Consider the following 15170-nt stretch of genomic DNA (forward strand, 5'->3'; position numbering starts at 1 on the left):
GATTACCATCAAATTTGATTTTAGTAATCTTGTTAGAGATTCTTTCCATCTTTCAAATCTGGGGAAAAAATAAATTATACAACCTTTTTTCCATGATAAGGAATGCTATTGATTTACTTATTTACTAATTTAGTCAGTCACTTCCCCTTCACAGATATGCACTCCATTGTCTGTGCCAAGGGCAGTTTGTCAAACAAAGAATAACAACAGGCAAAGACCTCAAAAGACCTCTTCTGACTTTGAAGACGGCAAAATCTTTTTTATGATGTCCCTGAGTGCACTATCACATTATTCAAGGCCTGAATTGATTCAGCAGTAAATCCTAAATATATAACATATATCATTATAAATACTGAAGGTCTTTTTGCAGTATTACAAAGTTGAGAAAAAATCTTATGTATTAAAAATTTTGATGTAATGTGTATTTATTAACCAATTATATTTCAAAGCAATCAGAGTCTGAGTCAATTTTGTGATTAAAGAGAAAGAGGAAACACGCTGAATTTTGAGATGCCATAAAACAAAGATAAAAAAGGAATGAAAATAAGAAAGCTAGTTAAACTAAAGGCGATTTAAAGCTCACATGTAGAAAACTGACAGCCAGCATGCCTCAAACTGTCAGGTCCTGAAGAGATGTTTAATTAATTAGAATTGAAACAGATGGTATTCATTATCATGGTGCAGTATATAGATCACACACCTGGAAACTGACAGTCTGATGCATGCAGTGGGCCAAAATGTTATAGCTCCAATCCTTTGAATTAAAAATCTACATCAATTTACACAATGAAGTTTTCATATTAGGTGATAGCTCCCCCTACTGTTCCTGTAGGCTACAAACTATGCCAGAACTCGCAGCATCACTAAGGATCAAAATTTAATTTAAAGGGTTAAGAAAAGAAATCAACAACAAATACAAAAGTCATGTGATTCACAAAGAAAATCAAATAAGCATCTATCCAATCAGAAAGCAGTCGAAGTAAACTAAATGAACAAGGCAGGACTATACGACAGAATAGTGAATTAAGGGTATACGTGTGTGAGTGTATAAATGTGTGTGTGTATGTGTACCCAGCCAGATTTGTGTTAATTCAACCACTCATGAAAGAGTGCGAATGAGCAATTATAGGTAGTAAATTATTGTTTTAATTTGGGATAATTATTGTTTACATACCTTAAATAGCTTGTTTAAATACAGAGAAACCACTGAAATACAACCAGCCATCAACACAACCAAAGTAAACAAGGAATGCTACCCGTTTAGGAAAATAAATATCTAGTTCCTAGAAACACCTACTTTATAATGTAGAAGTGATTAACATGCAAGAAATCTACTGTGGATCTACCCACTGTGCTGACCTCTTGTGCATAGGAGCAGCTGAAAGTAGCTTTAATTGAATTTCTTTCAAGGTTTGTTATGATAGCATCTCAAATTTAATTATGGACTATATAGAACTATGTTGTGTCAGTTATGTTTATACAGTAGTTGCAGCCTTATACAGTTTAGCTGTAAACAGGCAAGAGGTAAACTTTAACTAAGCATGAAGCCTCCACACAAGGTCAAGTTGATGCTGAAGTGAAATCAGGATGAACTCATGCCAAGCTGTTAAAAAGGAGCCAAGAACCCCGAGCATCAATTTTAATTGGTACTGGGTATTGAACACAGTGAAGAGTGTTGGTGATTGATGATAGTAAGCTTCTGGCCAAAGGTATCTACATAAAGTTTGAATACAACAACAACTCTCACAGATATAAAGACATCTGTCTTCTTGCCTTCATTTCTGCTGATCTTTAGGTAGGAAAATAATCCCAATGTAAATCTTCCTTAACTTTGATCAGCACTTGCAGCAGTTCAAATGTGTTGTCTTTTATTTCATTGGCTTCTCTTTGCTGTTTATCTTCCATCCACTACATAATGAGAGTATTCTGTCTATAATCAAACACCTTTAATCAACCGGTCAACATTTTTACTTAAAATGTAATGTGGCTGCTTGACAGGGGGGAAATGGATTGGTGATTTTTTTGTTGTTGTTGTTTAAGAGTAAACAATTAGACTGGAACATCTTACTGAAAGATCAAAGCCTTCGAGCAGCATTATGAAGAGGCTGCTTCATGGTTGAATTTGAACCGCAAAGAAACAGTTTCAGCACAAACTTCAAGATGAGTCTTTTCCCCTGCTGTCAGACAAAACTCACCAATTAAAAATAAAAGGAATCCAGAATTCTGAAAACATGTCCATCTCGAACTGAAAAAGTAAGGTCTCACTGCTTTGAAGGCAGAGACAATTGCCCGAGGTCATCACCAAGTAATGGGGATGAACGCATGAGACAACAGCATTAATGAGGCTGCACTTTCTCCACGGAGAGCAACCTTTTATCTGAGCGTGGTTAAGGACTGAAAGTGATGACAAGAAATCTTTTAGGATCGCCTAAAGGAGGCAGATGTGCTCCTGTGTCCTAATGATTCATTACTGTGTTTTTGTGAATGTATTAATGTCTGTTACATAAATTGCTAACAGTTTCTAAAGCACAAGTTTTTGTTTAAAAAGAAGGTGCTGTAGAATTTAGCAATACACCATTACTGAGCAGTAGGAAATGACAACAGACATTGATTGGGTCAGAAATAGCATGAAACAGAAGAGCTGGTGTGGAGGGTGGGTTGCAAAGCAGCTTGCTGAAGCAGCAGTACAAATGTAAAATGTTTCCCAACAGGACTTCCAGGTGAGCTTGATTCTGTGACATGCTTGAACTAACATTATGCTCAGTTTTATACACCAAGATTATTATTTCTTTTAAATTAATCATATTTTTTAAAAAAAAGTTAATTCTCCTCATTTTTGACCACAGGTTTAGTGTCTCTGCATTTAGTATCTGAAATGTATATAAACAGTTCCACCTTGCAAGGCAATGGAAATAATAGGTTTTACTCTGGTTTCCTTCAAGTGCTTAAAATAAATGTATTAGAACACCGTTCTTAAGAACAAGAAAATACAAATGTTTTAAAAAATGAGTCAAAACATCTTTAACTAAAAGACTAAACTTCAAATTACATTTTAAAATTACAAAATTACATAAACTAAAAGTTGCTGAATTCTCATTTTTATACTCAAATTTGAGCCTGGACTCTGGACTCTCTAAGAAGTCAGATCAAGCATAAGTTTTAACTATTAAAACATTTTTTTTCTGTTAGTGACATGCAAGTAAGTGTAATTTGGCATCTTAATAAACAAATGAAATAAAAATGTAAAAGTGATTTTTGGTAATTAAAAATATTGGTGATTTAGAACAGCTGTGGCAGATCATTACACTGGGTGGTGGTCTAATAAATTAGTTAAGCAGTATAAATGTTTCACATATATAACTTTATTTATTATGTATTAAATCTGGAGGTTTATCATAAATAATCATAAGTTGTTATTCACTTCATAGACAGCTTCTCAAATTGATTTCCAGAAATTTTCACACAGCTAAAAATATTTCTACCTTGTCACTACATCTACATTTCCCACTTCCAGGGTGAACTTGTGTTACAGATGGACGTGTCAAAACCTGAGTGTAATCTTCCTACCCCTCATTCTTCAACCGATTAACAGCATCATTCATCACTTCCAGATAAAAAAGTTCATCATAAGATATATGTCTAATAATATTTCATACTTTGACTAATGTGCACTGAGAAATCAATCCAACTTTCTTATTCATTTGAGGCAAATAAATATTTTCCCTGAGTTTCATCATCTTCACTCGCCCAGCCCACAAAAATAGCAAATGAGAGGGATAGGGGGAAAAAAAAAGAAATAAACATAATAATGTCACAATCTGCAGGCAGCAGACCGTGTGGAGCGGAGAGTGAGGACCCAAATGCAGACAACGTAGGCAGCAATGAACTTTAACAAAAGGCGAGCCATTTATTCAGCCTGATTGTCAAAACAGAACGAAATAAGAAAACCAAAATGAATGAGGAATTAATCATGAAAGCCTGGAAAAGTAGGAACATGGAAACACAGGGGTAGGCGAAGAGGGGCTTTGGCAAAGGATGGAGGAAAACAGAGACAATATAGACACCGAGGGATGATGAGGGAAGTGGAAACACATGGAAACACCGCAGGAACAAATTTCCACATAACGAGACAGGGAGAGCAAAACTGAACACAATGCACATGAGACAAGTAGCACACATACCAAGACTCAGACAAGGACATGGCTTGACACCAGGATGGGGATAAACAAACATGGGAGCGCATGACAGACAGGGGAGACAAGGATGAACACACAGACAGAACACAGAGGCATGACTGGGATAAAAAAGAGAGGGCGAGAGACACAGAGGGCAACAAACATGGAAACATGGCAGACCTAACATGGACAACGCTAAGGACAAAACATAAAGGTGAGTGTAAGAACACAGGAGGAGAACACTAAAGAACGAAACACAGTGACAAGACTAAGAAAACGGGACAATAAGCTGATGACCCTAAAGTGACTAAACAGGAAAACCCAACATAATAACATCCAGAAATCAGCTTAATATTCTAAGGCTACGTTCACACTGCAGGCGAAAGCGCATCAAATCCGACTTTTTTGACCCTATGTGACCCATATCCGATCACGGTATGACAGTGTGAACGGCACAAATCCGATATTTTCCAATCCGATCTGGGTCACTTTCGTATGTGGTACTGAATCCGATACATATCTGACGTTTTAGAAAGCGACTGCTGTTTGAACGGTCATGTCGCATTAAATCCGTCTTTTACGTCACTGACACAAGACATACGCCAATTATCAGCGCCGGAGAAGCGCCCGAGAAGACATCGTGAACGCTTCCTGGCCATCCACTGTAGATGTCAGTGAAGCTGTTTGGAAGACAGCGTTGGAGAAACGTGAACATTTTATTTGCACTGTATAATCTGCAGATTCTGACAGAAATCTGCAACTATCCTTTGAAGCACCGCTCCTCTCTAAAACAGCAATAAGAACAATTATTAGACTGTATGTAAATAACAAAATAACTTTACAACTTAAAGCTAAATTGGGAAATATACAGTCCAAAACAAGTCTTTATATTAAGGGCCATCAGTCAAACAATACCGTTTGGTCTGGGTCTAAACAGAGAGTCTTCTTTTGCGCATGCGGGCCGCTTTGAGGGTTCACACTAGAGCGCGTTTGCTATCACATTTTATTTGTAGTGTGAACAAGCAGACAAAAAAATCGGATTTGAGCATTAAGACCTGCAGTGGGAACGTAGCCTAAGATTAATACTAAGATTCAAAAGTCCAAAACACAGAACGCTGGGTCACCAGCCAAGAACAATAACAAATAAACTTACATAAGAGGCTAGAAGTCCCCTAGGCCCCATATAGTTTGACCAATAACACCACAGATATGGGTCTATACATCAGCACTGCCACTATGAAATTGAAAATGCAATCAGCGTGTGGAGCCAGCTGTACTTTCAGCTGCCAATTCTTAAAATTCCTCCTGGAGGTTTGGCTATCTTTCATTCACAGTTAGCCTCCTGCCCTGGCTCTCAGCTGCTGATTCATCTTCTTTAAGACTGTCTTATGAGCACACAGTGAACACAGAAGATCCAGTAACTGCTGTAAGAGAAACTTTAAATGGCATTTCACCTCCCTAGGTGCAGGGATGTGCACCTGAAACCAGATAGACGAATGAGTGTGACTACAAGGTGCAGAACAGCCACACCTGTCTACTACAACAAGAAACAAAAAAGATATTTTTCAACTACTTAGTCTATGATTCTGAAATTCTATGTACTCGTGAAAAAATGCATGTAGTCAATCAACAAACAATAGAGGATCTACAAAGCAGAAAGCTGGATAGAGCACCAAGCACCTTCTTCAGCTGATAATCATTCAGATTATTTGCTGAATGATTTGTTTATTTGCATGATTTGTATTTTGTTTGGCAATGTTAGAAATTAAACTACATCAGGATGAGAAGCAAAAGTAGCTCCACTGCGTACTATATCAAGATCCAATCTTTAGTAATGTACTCTTTAAACTTGCATAATTTAATGAAAGCAACCGCAGCAAACTCATCTGTTACAAAATCAATGACTCAGCACAGACAAGAGGAAAAGAGTAGTGTAAGAGAAAACACATATGCATAGCTACCGAGTAATAACTAAGAGCAAGGTGATGCGCTCGGATGAGCAGTAAAATATGTTCAATGAATTGCATGAGATTGGTCAAATAAGGACAGAAGAGGATGTTTAATCCAAATGCAGCACTATCATACTTTCAAAACGTAGCAAGGAATGAAATTTTACCATACATACTGAACTGATCCGTGCTGTTTTGAGGATCGTGCCAAAATGTTCACAGATTTCAGTTTTTGTATATGTTTTAAGTGGACTTTTGGACAACTGCAGAATATTCATATTCCAAGTTACAACGTGACCAGGTGAAAACATGAGGCTGTAATCAGTCTTTGATTTCGTAGATTGATGACTTCACTTGGAATGAGTAAAAAAACCTTCTTGGAGTTTGAAAATATGCTAAAGATGTGACTTGAATCACATCACTGTGACTGGCACTCTGTGTCCCTAAGGCTCTCAGTATCCAACTTCTTATCTCTCCTTGAACTTACACCACATTTGTCATCGCTGTCAGCAGGAAAACTCTTGCTCTTAAATGTAAAGTCAAGCTCCATCAGTTAAAGAAAATCTCATTATAAAACAATAACGGGTTTGTTCTCGACTCGAATGAGAAATCATATCTGTCAAATGTTGCCAACACATCGTTTACATTAGATGTAGATAGAAAGAGGCAGACTTAATGTTATGCAATTACAGAAAATAAAATCACTGTACACTGTAAAGTTTGCTTTTGTCCTTCAAGCTATAATTTGTTTTGAATAATGCATAGAGTGAATGAGTGTGTGTTTATCTGCATGTCTGCTTGGTAGTTTATTAAAATGCAAAATGTCTTTTCTGTTTTCAGGCTTGACGGCCAACTTGCTGGCCTCTGAGTGCTTTTGTGTGTGCTCTGTCGGCCTGTAAAAACAGACTTACAGCATGCGTGTGCATGTATCTGTGTGATTCAGTGCCTCTGTAGATGTGTGTGGGTGTGCAGAAAGGGGACAGGCTGCTTCATCATTCTAGTTAGTTATGCAGACAGACTTAGCAGCAGTTCTCTGGACGTGGCACTGTTCCCCTCCAGCATCAAATATTCAGCACACACACCTCTTCCATTCCTTTCCTTGACGCTAAATCTCTACACCTGGAAGGCCTTCACAGAATGTTGATTCAGTTTACGTCGGAGCAGCGAGTCTCCTGAGGATGTTTCTAATAGAAACTCCTTTCTAATAGAAAACAAAAGTAACTGTTGAACATCACAAAGGTATAAAAGAAAAGTGTTGCTGCATATAAAGCAAAATTCAGCTTATTCCTTCACTTACAACACAAAATTCCCCTCAGCATGCAAAATTTAGAAACTTAAGTTGATGTGTTATAGAAGCAGTAGTTTACAGTTGAAGTTGCTCAGCAGATTCATTAATATCAGACCCTTTTCTGTATTCGTTTTTACACAAATTTACATTTGCTATAAGGATACATTTTAATGTAGATCATTGTAACCTACAGTACTGAAAGAGGGCATGGTTAACAAAAAAAGAAGTTACTCAACACAATTTAAATGTGACATGACAAATATTTTATGAACGTACAGCAGGTCTATATATGTTTTCATTATGAGCATATCCTTATAATAAACAATCAATTTTCCCTCTGCTTAACTTAAATTCCTTTTGTTGCTAATAACAAAAAACAAAGTAATTAATTTAATTTAGATTTCTATTAATCAGACATAAGGAGCTGCACTTATCCAAATAATTCGAATTCCATCAATAAATTAATTATTTAGTGTTTCAGCTTTGCATTGTATTCTGAATTTTGTCTCTGCATTATGGCCACCAAACAGTCCACTGTCTCAACATTTTATCTCAGATTTATATAAATAGATATTTTTCTGTCCAGTCTCCACAGCAGCCTCTTCTTGTTAACACTCCAGCCCACACCCTACAATCTGGGTGTGCATTCATAGGAAACAGTTTCCACTCAAATATTATCATAATTTAGTGACACCACCCTCATTCTATCAGTCTGTAATAGTTGAACACAAAAAGACATTCATATGTTAAAATTCTTCTCTTCCATTTTATCCCATTTTTGAAATTACATGTTCTGAAAGGCTTAACCAAGGGTCAGAGGGTGAGAACATGTCCCAGTGGATATGAAAAACACAACATGTTTTTAACTATTCTTATTAAATTCTACTTAAGACTTCACTCTTCTTTCAGCTGTGTCTAATACCTCATCTCCAGTATCAGAACTTACATGCTCCAGTTTATCCCTCCTGCGAAGCCAGACGCTGGCTGAGTAGTCCTGCTGCTGCACGGCTGTTATTACGGAGCTGGTTGGAATCCCGGTGACTGGATAGCCAAAACCTAACCCCTGACACTTTGTGTCCTGGCCACCTACTATCCCGCGTATTCCTCGTAACTCCATGGCTGGTTGGTTGGGCAACTGGTTCAGTGGTCTTCCACTCTTGCAAAAAGAAAAATCAATTAGCTTGTTGATCCTCAGCCAATAGGTTAAAACAACTCTTAATTCAGCTGCATCCCGTACACTCAAATTTTAGCTCAATTTGCACATGCTGAAAAATAAATACACTTATTTCTCTGCAATTATAAAAATGTGAGGTTTTTTTTCTTCCAATGTGGTTTGCTATAAATATTCCGCTCTGGTGGATCCTCTTCTGTCAGTGTCCTTAATGACTTAAACACAAAATCCCAGTTTGAAGCTTTGCATTCCTCAAAATAATCAACAAACAGCTTTCATTCTCACCATACCTCTCTGGTTATAAAATGAGACTGTCCCTGTCTTCAACACTTTTGACAAATGTCCATCGGCTGCAAGAAATCCTCTTTCAAGTGCTTCTCCTTCTCATGATATTGCAGAGATCTTCAGTATTTTCTGATCTGGGTTAGACTGGGTTTGGGCTCTGCCCTCAGCAGACGAGGGACTCCGACAACACTGATCAGGACTTCCACCGATTCAGGCATCCCCCGTGTGAGAGCGTGAGTGTGAGGAACAGGAGAAGGGAGGGGAAGAGGAGGGGTTGAAAAGAACACTGAAAGAGGTAGAAAGAGAGGGGATGGACAGAGTTGAGGTGAAGCTGATTCATAGTCATAGAGGGAGGAAAGACCCCTCTGTAAAGCATACGCCGTTATCAATAGACTCTGACGACAGGAGGAACAGACACATCTGTGTTTATCCAATAAACATTATTCAGCCTTTTTCTTAATCTTAAACCTCTTTTTATCCCTTCAATCCTTTCTCTTTCCACTTGTTTTGGCAATTGCCTCACACTATGAAATATCAGTGTTTTCTTCTTTTAACCTGTCAGCTCTCTCCACTTGTGTCACACTCTTTTGCTGCCTACACCTCCAGTTCTGCATTGTCTTTCTTCATTTTCTTCCCACCGCACACACTTGAGTATTTACAGGTTTTTCAGTTGTTTATCTTTCCACTGATTTATGACACATGTACCTCTGACTGCACTCAAACATGCAGACATACGCACGCACAAACATCCCCCTTGGTGCATCACAGCAGAGTGGTGCAGTGAGGCTGCAGTACCTCTCTTTCCTTACCTTTGGTTGTGTCATTGTGCCAGAGAAGCAACAGAGCTTAAAAACTTTAATTGGCATCTGGGTAAACTCATGCATACTGTACTGACACACACACAGACACACACAATCGGTTCTACTTCCAGTTACAGAACATTGCACTCACTTGTATTAATTTCCTTTCAGTTATTCCTGTGTGCTAGTACTGATCGGGGCGATTGTGGCTCAAGAGTTGGGAGTTCGCCTTGTAATTGGAAGGTTGCCGGTTCGAGCCCCGGCTTGGACAGTCTCGGTCGTTGTGTCCTTGGGCAAGACACTTCACCCGTTGCCTACTGGTGGTGGTCAGAGGGTCCGGTGGTGCCAGTGTCCGGCAGCCTCGCCTCTGTCAGTGCGCCCCAGGGTGGCTGTGGCTACAATGTAGCTTGCCATCACCAGTGTGTGAATGGGTGGATGACTGGATATGTAAAGCGCTTTGGGGTCCTTAGGGACTAGTAAAGCGCTATATAAATACAGGCCATTTACCATGAATCCCTAAGTCTATACTATATTCCATTAATCTATAGATGTCTTCACCCTAAAATTTAATGAGCTGCAATACAGAAACTTGCTTTCTTGTTCCAAAAAAGGGGAGGCAGCTCCCCATAATATAAGCAATGCAAGTTCTGTCTCACACACCATCTACACATTGAAGTGATTAGTGGTGGATAGCCAGAGCACTTTGCTTCACTGAAATAAAAACAGTTCATTTTAATTGCATGCACTGACTTCCATTTCTGTGGTTAGTGTTAATGCTGGGAGTCTGCCAAAGAATGACAACACATGCAGTCTCTGCTTATTATACAAAAATATGATTGGGGTGCCACTTAAAAATAAATAATAAAATAGCGAGAAATATATAAGGCTGTGAGGGTGTTCGGATTTTTTTTATTTTGTGCATGGGAGGAATTCAGGGTGCTGTCAAAGAAAATGTGTACTGGTTTAGTCTAGATTTGATACAATTCCTTAGTCAGAGCCAAAGATTGTATAAAAGATGGATTCTGCCACCATGAAGTCAACCATTAGGTTTTTGATTCCATATTTTTTTAAACCTTTGGGCCCTGCTATGTCAGTTTTTTTGTAAGAGGGCAGAGTGCTAAGTTATGAACTAACTACCAATTCTGCTACAAAGTGCTAACTCACAGACTAAAAGACTAGAATTTCACACACTAAAACAATTAGCTCATTTTAATACATTTTTGTTTACATAGCACCAACTCAAAGCAACAGCTCCAAAATGTCATTTTCTTTTTCATGGTAAGCTAAAGTGTAAGAGAGACAACCCCAACAAACAGAGGCTTTTCATGAGCAAGCACTTGGCAACAGTGGAAAGGAAGAACTCCCTTTCGACAGGAAAAAACTTCCTGCAGAAACAGGCTCAGGGAAGGACAGCCATCTGCCTTGACTGGTGGAGAGTGAAAGGAAAGAGAACAAAGAAAAGAAAAGCTTAGAAAGAGAGGTCAAAAAGCAAACTCTAGGATGGAGAACACAAAATTCAATGACATGCACAGGTGATTTTTAATATATACACATGGAGGGGAACGATGGGAGTGGAGCAAAAATGCTCAGTGTATCATGGGATGTTCCCCAGCAGCCTAATACAATTGCAGAACAACTAGTGGATGATTTAGGGTCTCATGGATCCAGCCCTAATTTTAATCTTTCTCAGAAAGGAAAGTTTTAAGCCTAGCCTTAAAAAAAAGAAGATTTCTATCTCATGAATCCAAACTAGGAGCTGGTTCCACAGGAGATGGACCTGATAGCTGCAGCCTGGCTCTCATTCAACTTTTAGAAACTCTAGGAACCACAAGTAAGCCTGCAGTCTGAGAGTTAAGTGTTCTATTGGGACAATATGGTTTAAAGATGAGATGTGATTTTGTCTGAGCTTTCAAGACATAGAAGAGAAGCTAATAATGAATTACAATACTCCAGCCTCAACATAAAGAAATGCAGGACAGGACGTTTCTAATTTTCTTTCTAGGATATTTATAAATATTGTGCAGATGGCAGAGAGCAGTCCTACATATGTGTTTAATGTGTCCATTGACGCACATATGTGCTGATCAAAGTGTACCAGATTAAACAATACATTTTTAACATTTTTAGCACAGAATACAATAACTTCAGGTTTGTCCAAATTTAGGAGAAGAAAGTTACAGGCCAGGCCTGTTTTGAAGACATGCCTGTACTTTACTTTCTGTCGTCTGGCTTAATAGACAAATGTAGTTGAGTACTATCTGAATAGCAGTTAATTTTTTTGCAATGTCTTCTAATAATATTGGATAAGGAAAGAAAGTATTGGTCACAGCACAGAGCCATTTGGATGAATAAACTGGAATCTATTAAATCTAACAGACAGATACGACTCATTTAATTTAATTGAATACAAGCAGTGCATTGTTATCTCAGTTTTATGTTATGAGCAGTGGTATTAAATGGTGGATGGAGGCCTAGCAGAGCAAGTATAGAAACACATCCCCTGTTAGATGCCGTAAGAAGATCATTAGTAACCATCACAAGTGCTGTTTTGTTGCAAACGTCTTGGACAGTCTGTATCACACAACAGGTCATAATATTTGTTGGATACTTCCATTAAAAAGGTCCAAACACAGTGGAGGTTTGATGACTCCCCAAATTCCAATGTCCAGATGGATGTTATGAGTTTCTTTCATTTTTCAGTCCCGGTTAGAACTAATGTTACTATTACTGCCGATCTGGGGAAAAAGCACTTCCACACCTTTCATGAATAAAAAAAAAAATAATGACATCATTGTATCATCTGTTATTTAGATGCACTGCATAATGTTCCTCAGACACTCCATAGAGATATAATTAAAGATTAAAATTAAGATTCAGTGTTTTTTGGAAAAAAAGAACTTACAGCAAGCCATATGTCAGAGCTGTACAGTTGGCTTAGTAAGTGTATTATAAAATTTGCTTTTGAAGAATACTCAGTTTTCTACATTGCTGTATAGAAAGTTATCAGGCTCATTTCATACATGGATTACTTTATACCGCCAATCCAATCATCAAGATTATCCTTTATCCAAAGAAATGGTGTAAACTCTTCTACCTATACTGGCCTCCTTACACAGGATCCAGTCTAAAATTTGATTAGTTGTTTTTAGGAGTCTCAGTGGTTTGGTACCCCTTTCTTAATAGAAACTTTAAAACCCTGCAATCCTAAGAGAGTACTGAGTTCTACAAAACAGCTCCTCTCGGACATTCCTAGATCCAGGCTTGAAAACAGAGGCGATAGTGATTTGAGTGGTGGCTCTTAATCTTTGGAACAACTTAACTCTTTACATAAGAGCTGCCCAGTCTCTCAATCATTTTAAGCACTTTAGAAAACACTATTTCTTCTCGCTTGCTTTTTTGACTAGTCGAGCAGAGTATTCTGGCTTTTATTATGCAAACACAGTCTTATTTCCTTGTTTTATTTGAGTTTTAGTGTATCTTTATTGTTTGATTTGGTGACTCTTACACATATAATTGCATATTTCCTGAAACTTTACAGCACTTTGGTCAACTGAGGTTGTTTAAAATGTGCTATAGAAATAAACTTTGACTTGACTTATACCTCATCCTGGTGGTTGCTACAGCAAGGAGCCTGGGCTGTCCACACAAATGTTGACATGCAGCCTGAAAAAAATCAGTGTATATTAAATCACACAGCCTCACAGTCAATAAAGTTTGACCTTCTCTTCTGTTTTCTCAAAGGTTTAGAAAACTCGCCCTTAGACATGAAAAGCTAATACTACCTAGCTTCCATTCATTTCTGTGTTATTTTTGAACTCATTCTGTGTTATTTTCAAGGCTGATAATTTTTTTTGTGACACCTCATTGCATTTAAACAATGCTGAGTCAAGAATATTTGTGAAGCAGTCTCAGTCCCTCTGCAGCTCTGTTTCCTTCACTCACATTTTTCTCGGCTAGGAGCCATCAGTGGAGACGCGGGCTGAATACTGAGCACTGAGGTTAATGAGGGAACTCTGATGAAGAGGGGCCCACAAAACCACTGCACCTTGCTGAAAGGCTTTTAGGCTTTAGCCTTGGGGGAAAAGCATCACATTAGCTGCTACACTACAAAGGTGTCTGACTGATGAAACACTTTATTTCTATTAAAGTGGATCAAAAGTGATCCCAGGCTGCGACTAGGTTAAAGCACAAAGCACAAAGCATTAACCGAAAAACTTTGCTTGTTAAGTACATTTTTTCTGTCTTTTGTATAGTGCCGTGCAGCACAATAGAAAGAACCAATTTATGCACTGTGATCCTTGATAACATCCAACATGGTAGTGCAAAAGCAGCATAGAGTCAGTACCACGCTGCTTTAGCCATAACACTCTCGAAGCGGAGCTCAGGTTGTGAAACCATAACTCAGTGCTCCTCACACAAGGAGCAGCAGGAGATGAGTTTTATACACTCTGTGATAAAACTTTCAATGTTTCAAGCACATTTCTTCTAAGAAACAATTCCTTATATTGCCACATTCACACTGAGTACCTGTTTCATAACAACACAACAACTTACAAGATATGAAGGAGCAAATAAAAACATAAATCATAAAGGGTATGCTGCTGGCAAGTTATCCCAAAGAGATGCTTTTAGAAGCTCGTACAGTATTTCATACCCTGATTATCAGAAGATGTCATCCCATTTGAGGAACACATATTTGCTGTGAAGAAGCTTCTGAAATTAAAGAATTTATGTGCCCTTCAGAGAAGCTCATATTTACTCAAGATTGCTTATGAAAACCATTTGCTTCATTAAGTTTCAGTAAATCATGGAGTAAACATTTCTTGGGGTTTTCCTGCTTTATTCCCAATGAAGAAAATAACTAACAGACAGTAACACATACAGTGCTTTGACTATAAAATACATTTTAAATGAGTTCTTTAATCACATCGGGAAAAAAATGACTGCCTCGACATCTCAAAGCCAGTGTATGCAGGGCTTACTTCTCCATCCTTTAAATTATAATAACTACATCTGCTCAAACAACCCATGCTATTGCTGTTTGGAGTATTAACACAAACCACATTCATTATGCAAGAGAAAATGTTCCGCTGGGCTTGTTGAATAATAAATGAAGCTTTAGTCACAAAGCTATAAAAGTCCAAATTATTTATTGTTTTTTTCTAGTTGGAAAATAGGCAAATTTATTACTGTTTCAAAGGTTATTTTGGGCGAGCTGCATCTCATGACATTACAATGACTACCTAAACTAAAAATGATAACTCAAACATAAATCTACGATCTGTCCCTGATATTCGTGGTACAGTATATGAATACACATTTCCCTGAAGCTCATCTCTGTAATGATTGCACCCTAAGCTTCCGTGACCTTTCCAGTACAGAGGCGTCCAAAGATTAGTCAGCCAAACATGCCTCAGCCAAAATCAATACGCCCCCTGAACCATCAACAGCACTGAAGATCACAGACGCCTTACCTCCATCGCTCCTTCCAAGTCTTAAACA

General features: G+C 38.1%; 1 protein-coding gene across 3 annotated transcripts in view; it reads right to left on the bottom strand.

Annotated features, from left to right (window-relative positions):
• Positions 1–8529, bottom strand: part of LOC146619747 (inactive phospholipase D5) — an 83202-nt gene extending 74673 nt beyond the window's left edge. For all 3 annotated transcript variants that reach the window (XM_085369103.1, XM_085369105.1, XM_085369104.1), the window contains exon 1: positions 8359–8529. In XM_085369103.1, coding sequence (XP_085225229.1) covers positions 8359–8529 — 171 coding nt within the window. The remainder of the gene's footprint in view (positions 1–8358) is intronic.
• Between the last annotated feature and the right edge of the window lie 6641 nt (positions 8530–15170).

The sequence above is a fragment of the Diplotaxodon limnothrissa genome, linkage group LG13 (assembly GCF_057381915.1).
Source record: "Diplotaxodon limnothrissa isolate DT_005_m linkage group LG13, D_limnothrissa_male_GT1.1, whole genome shotgun sequence".
Classification (NCBI taxonomy): Eukaryota; Metazoa; Chordata; class Actinopteri; order Cichliformes; family Cichlidae; genus Diplotaxodon; species Diplotaxodon limnothrissa.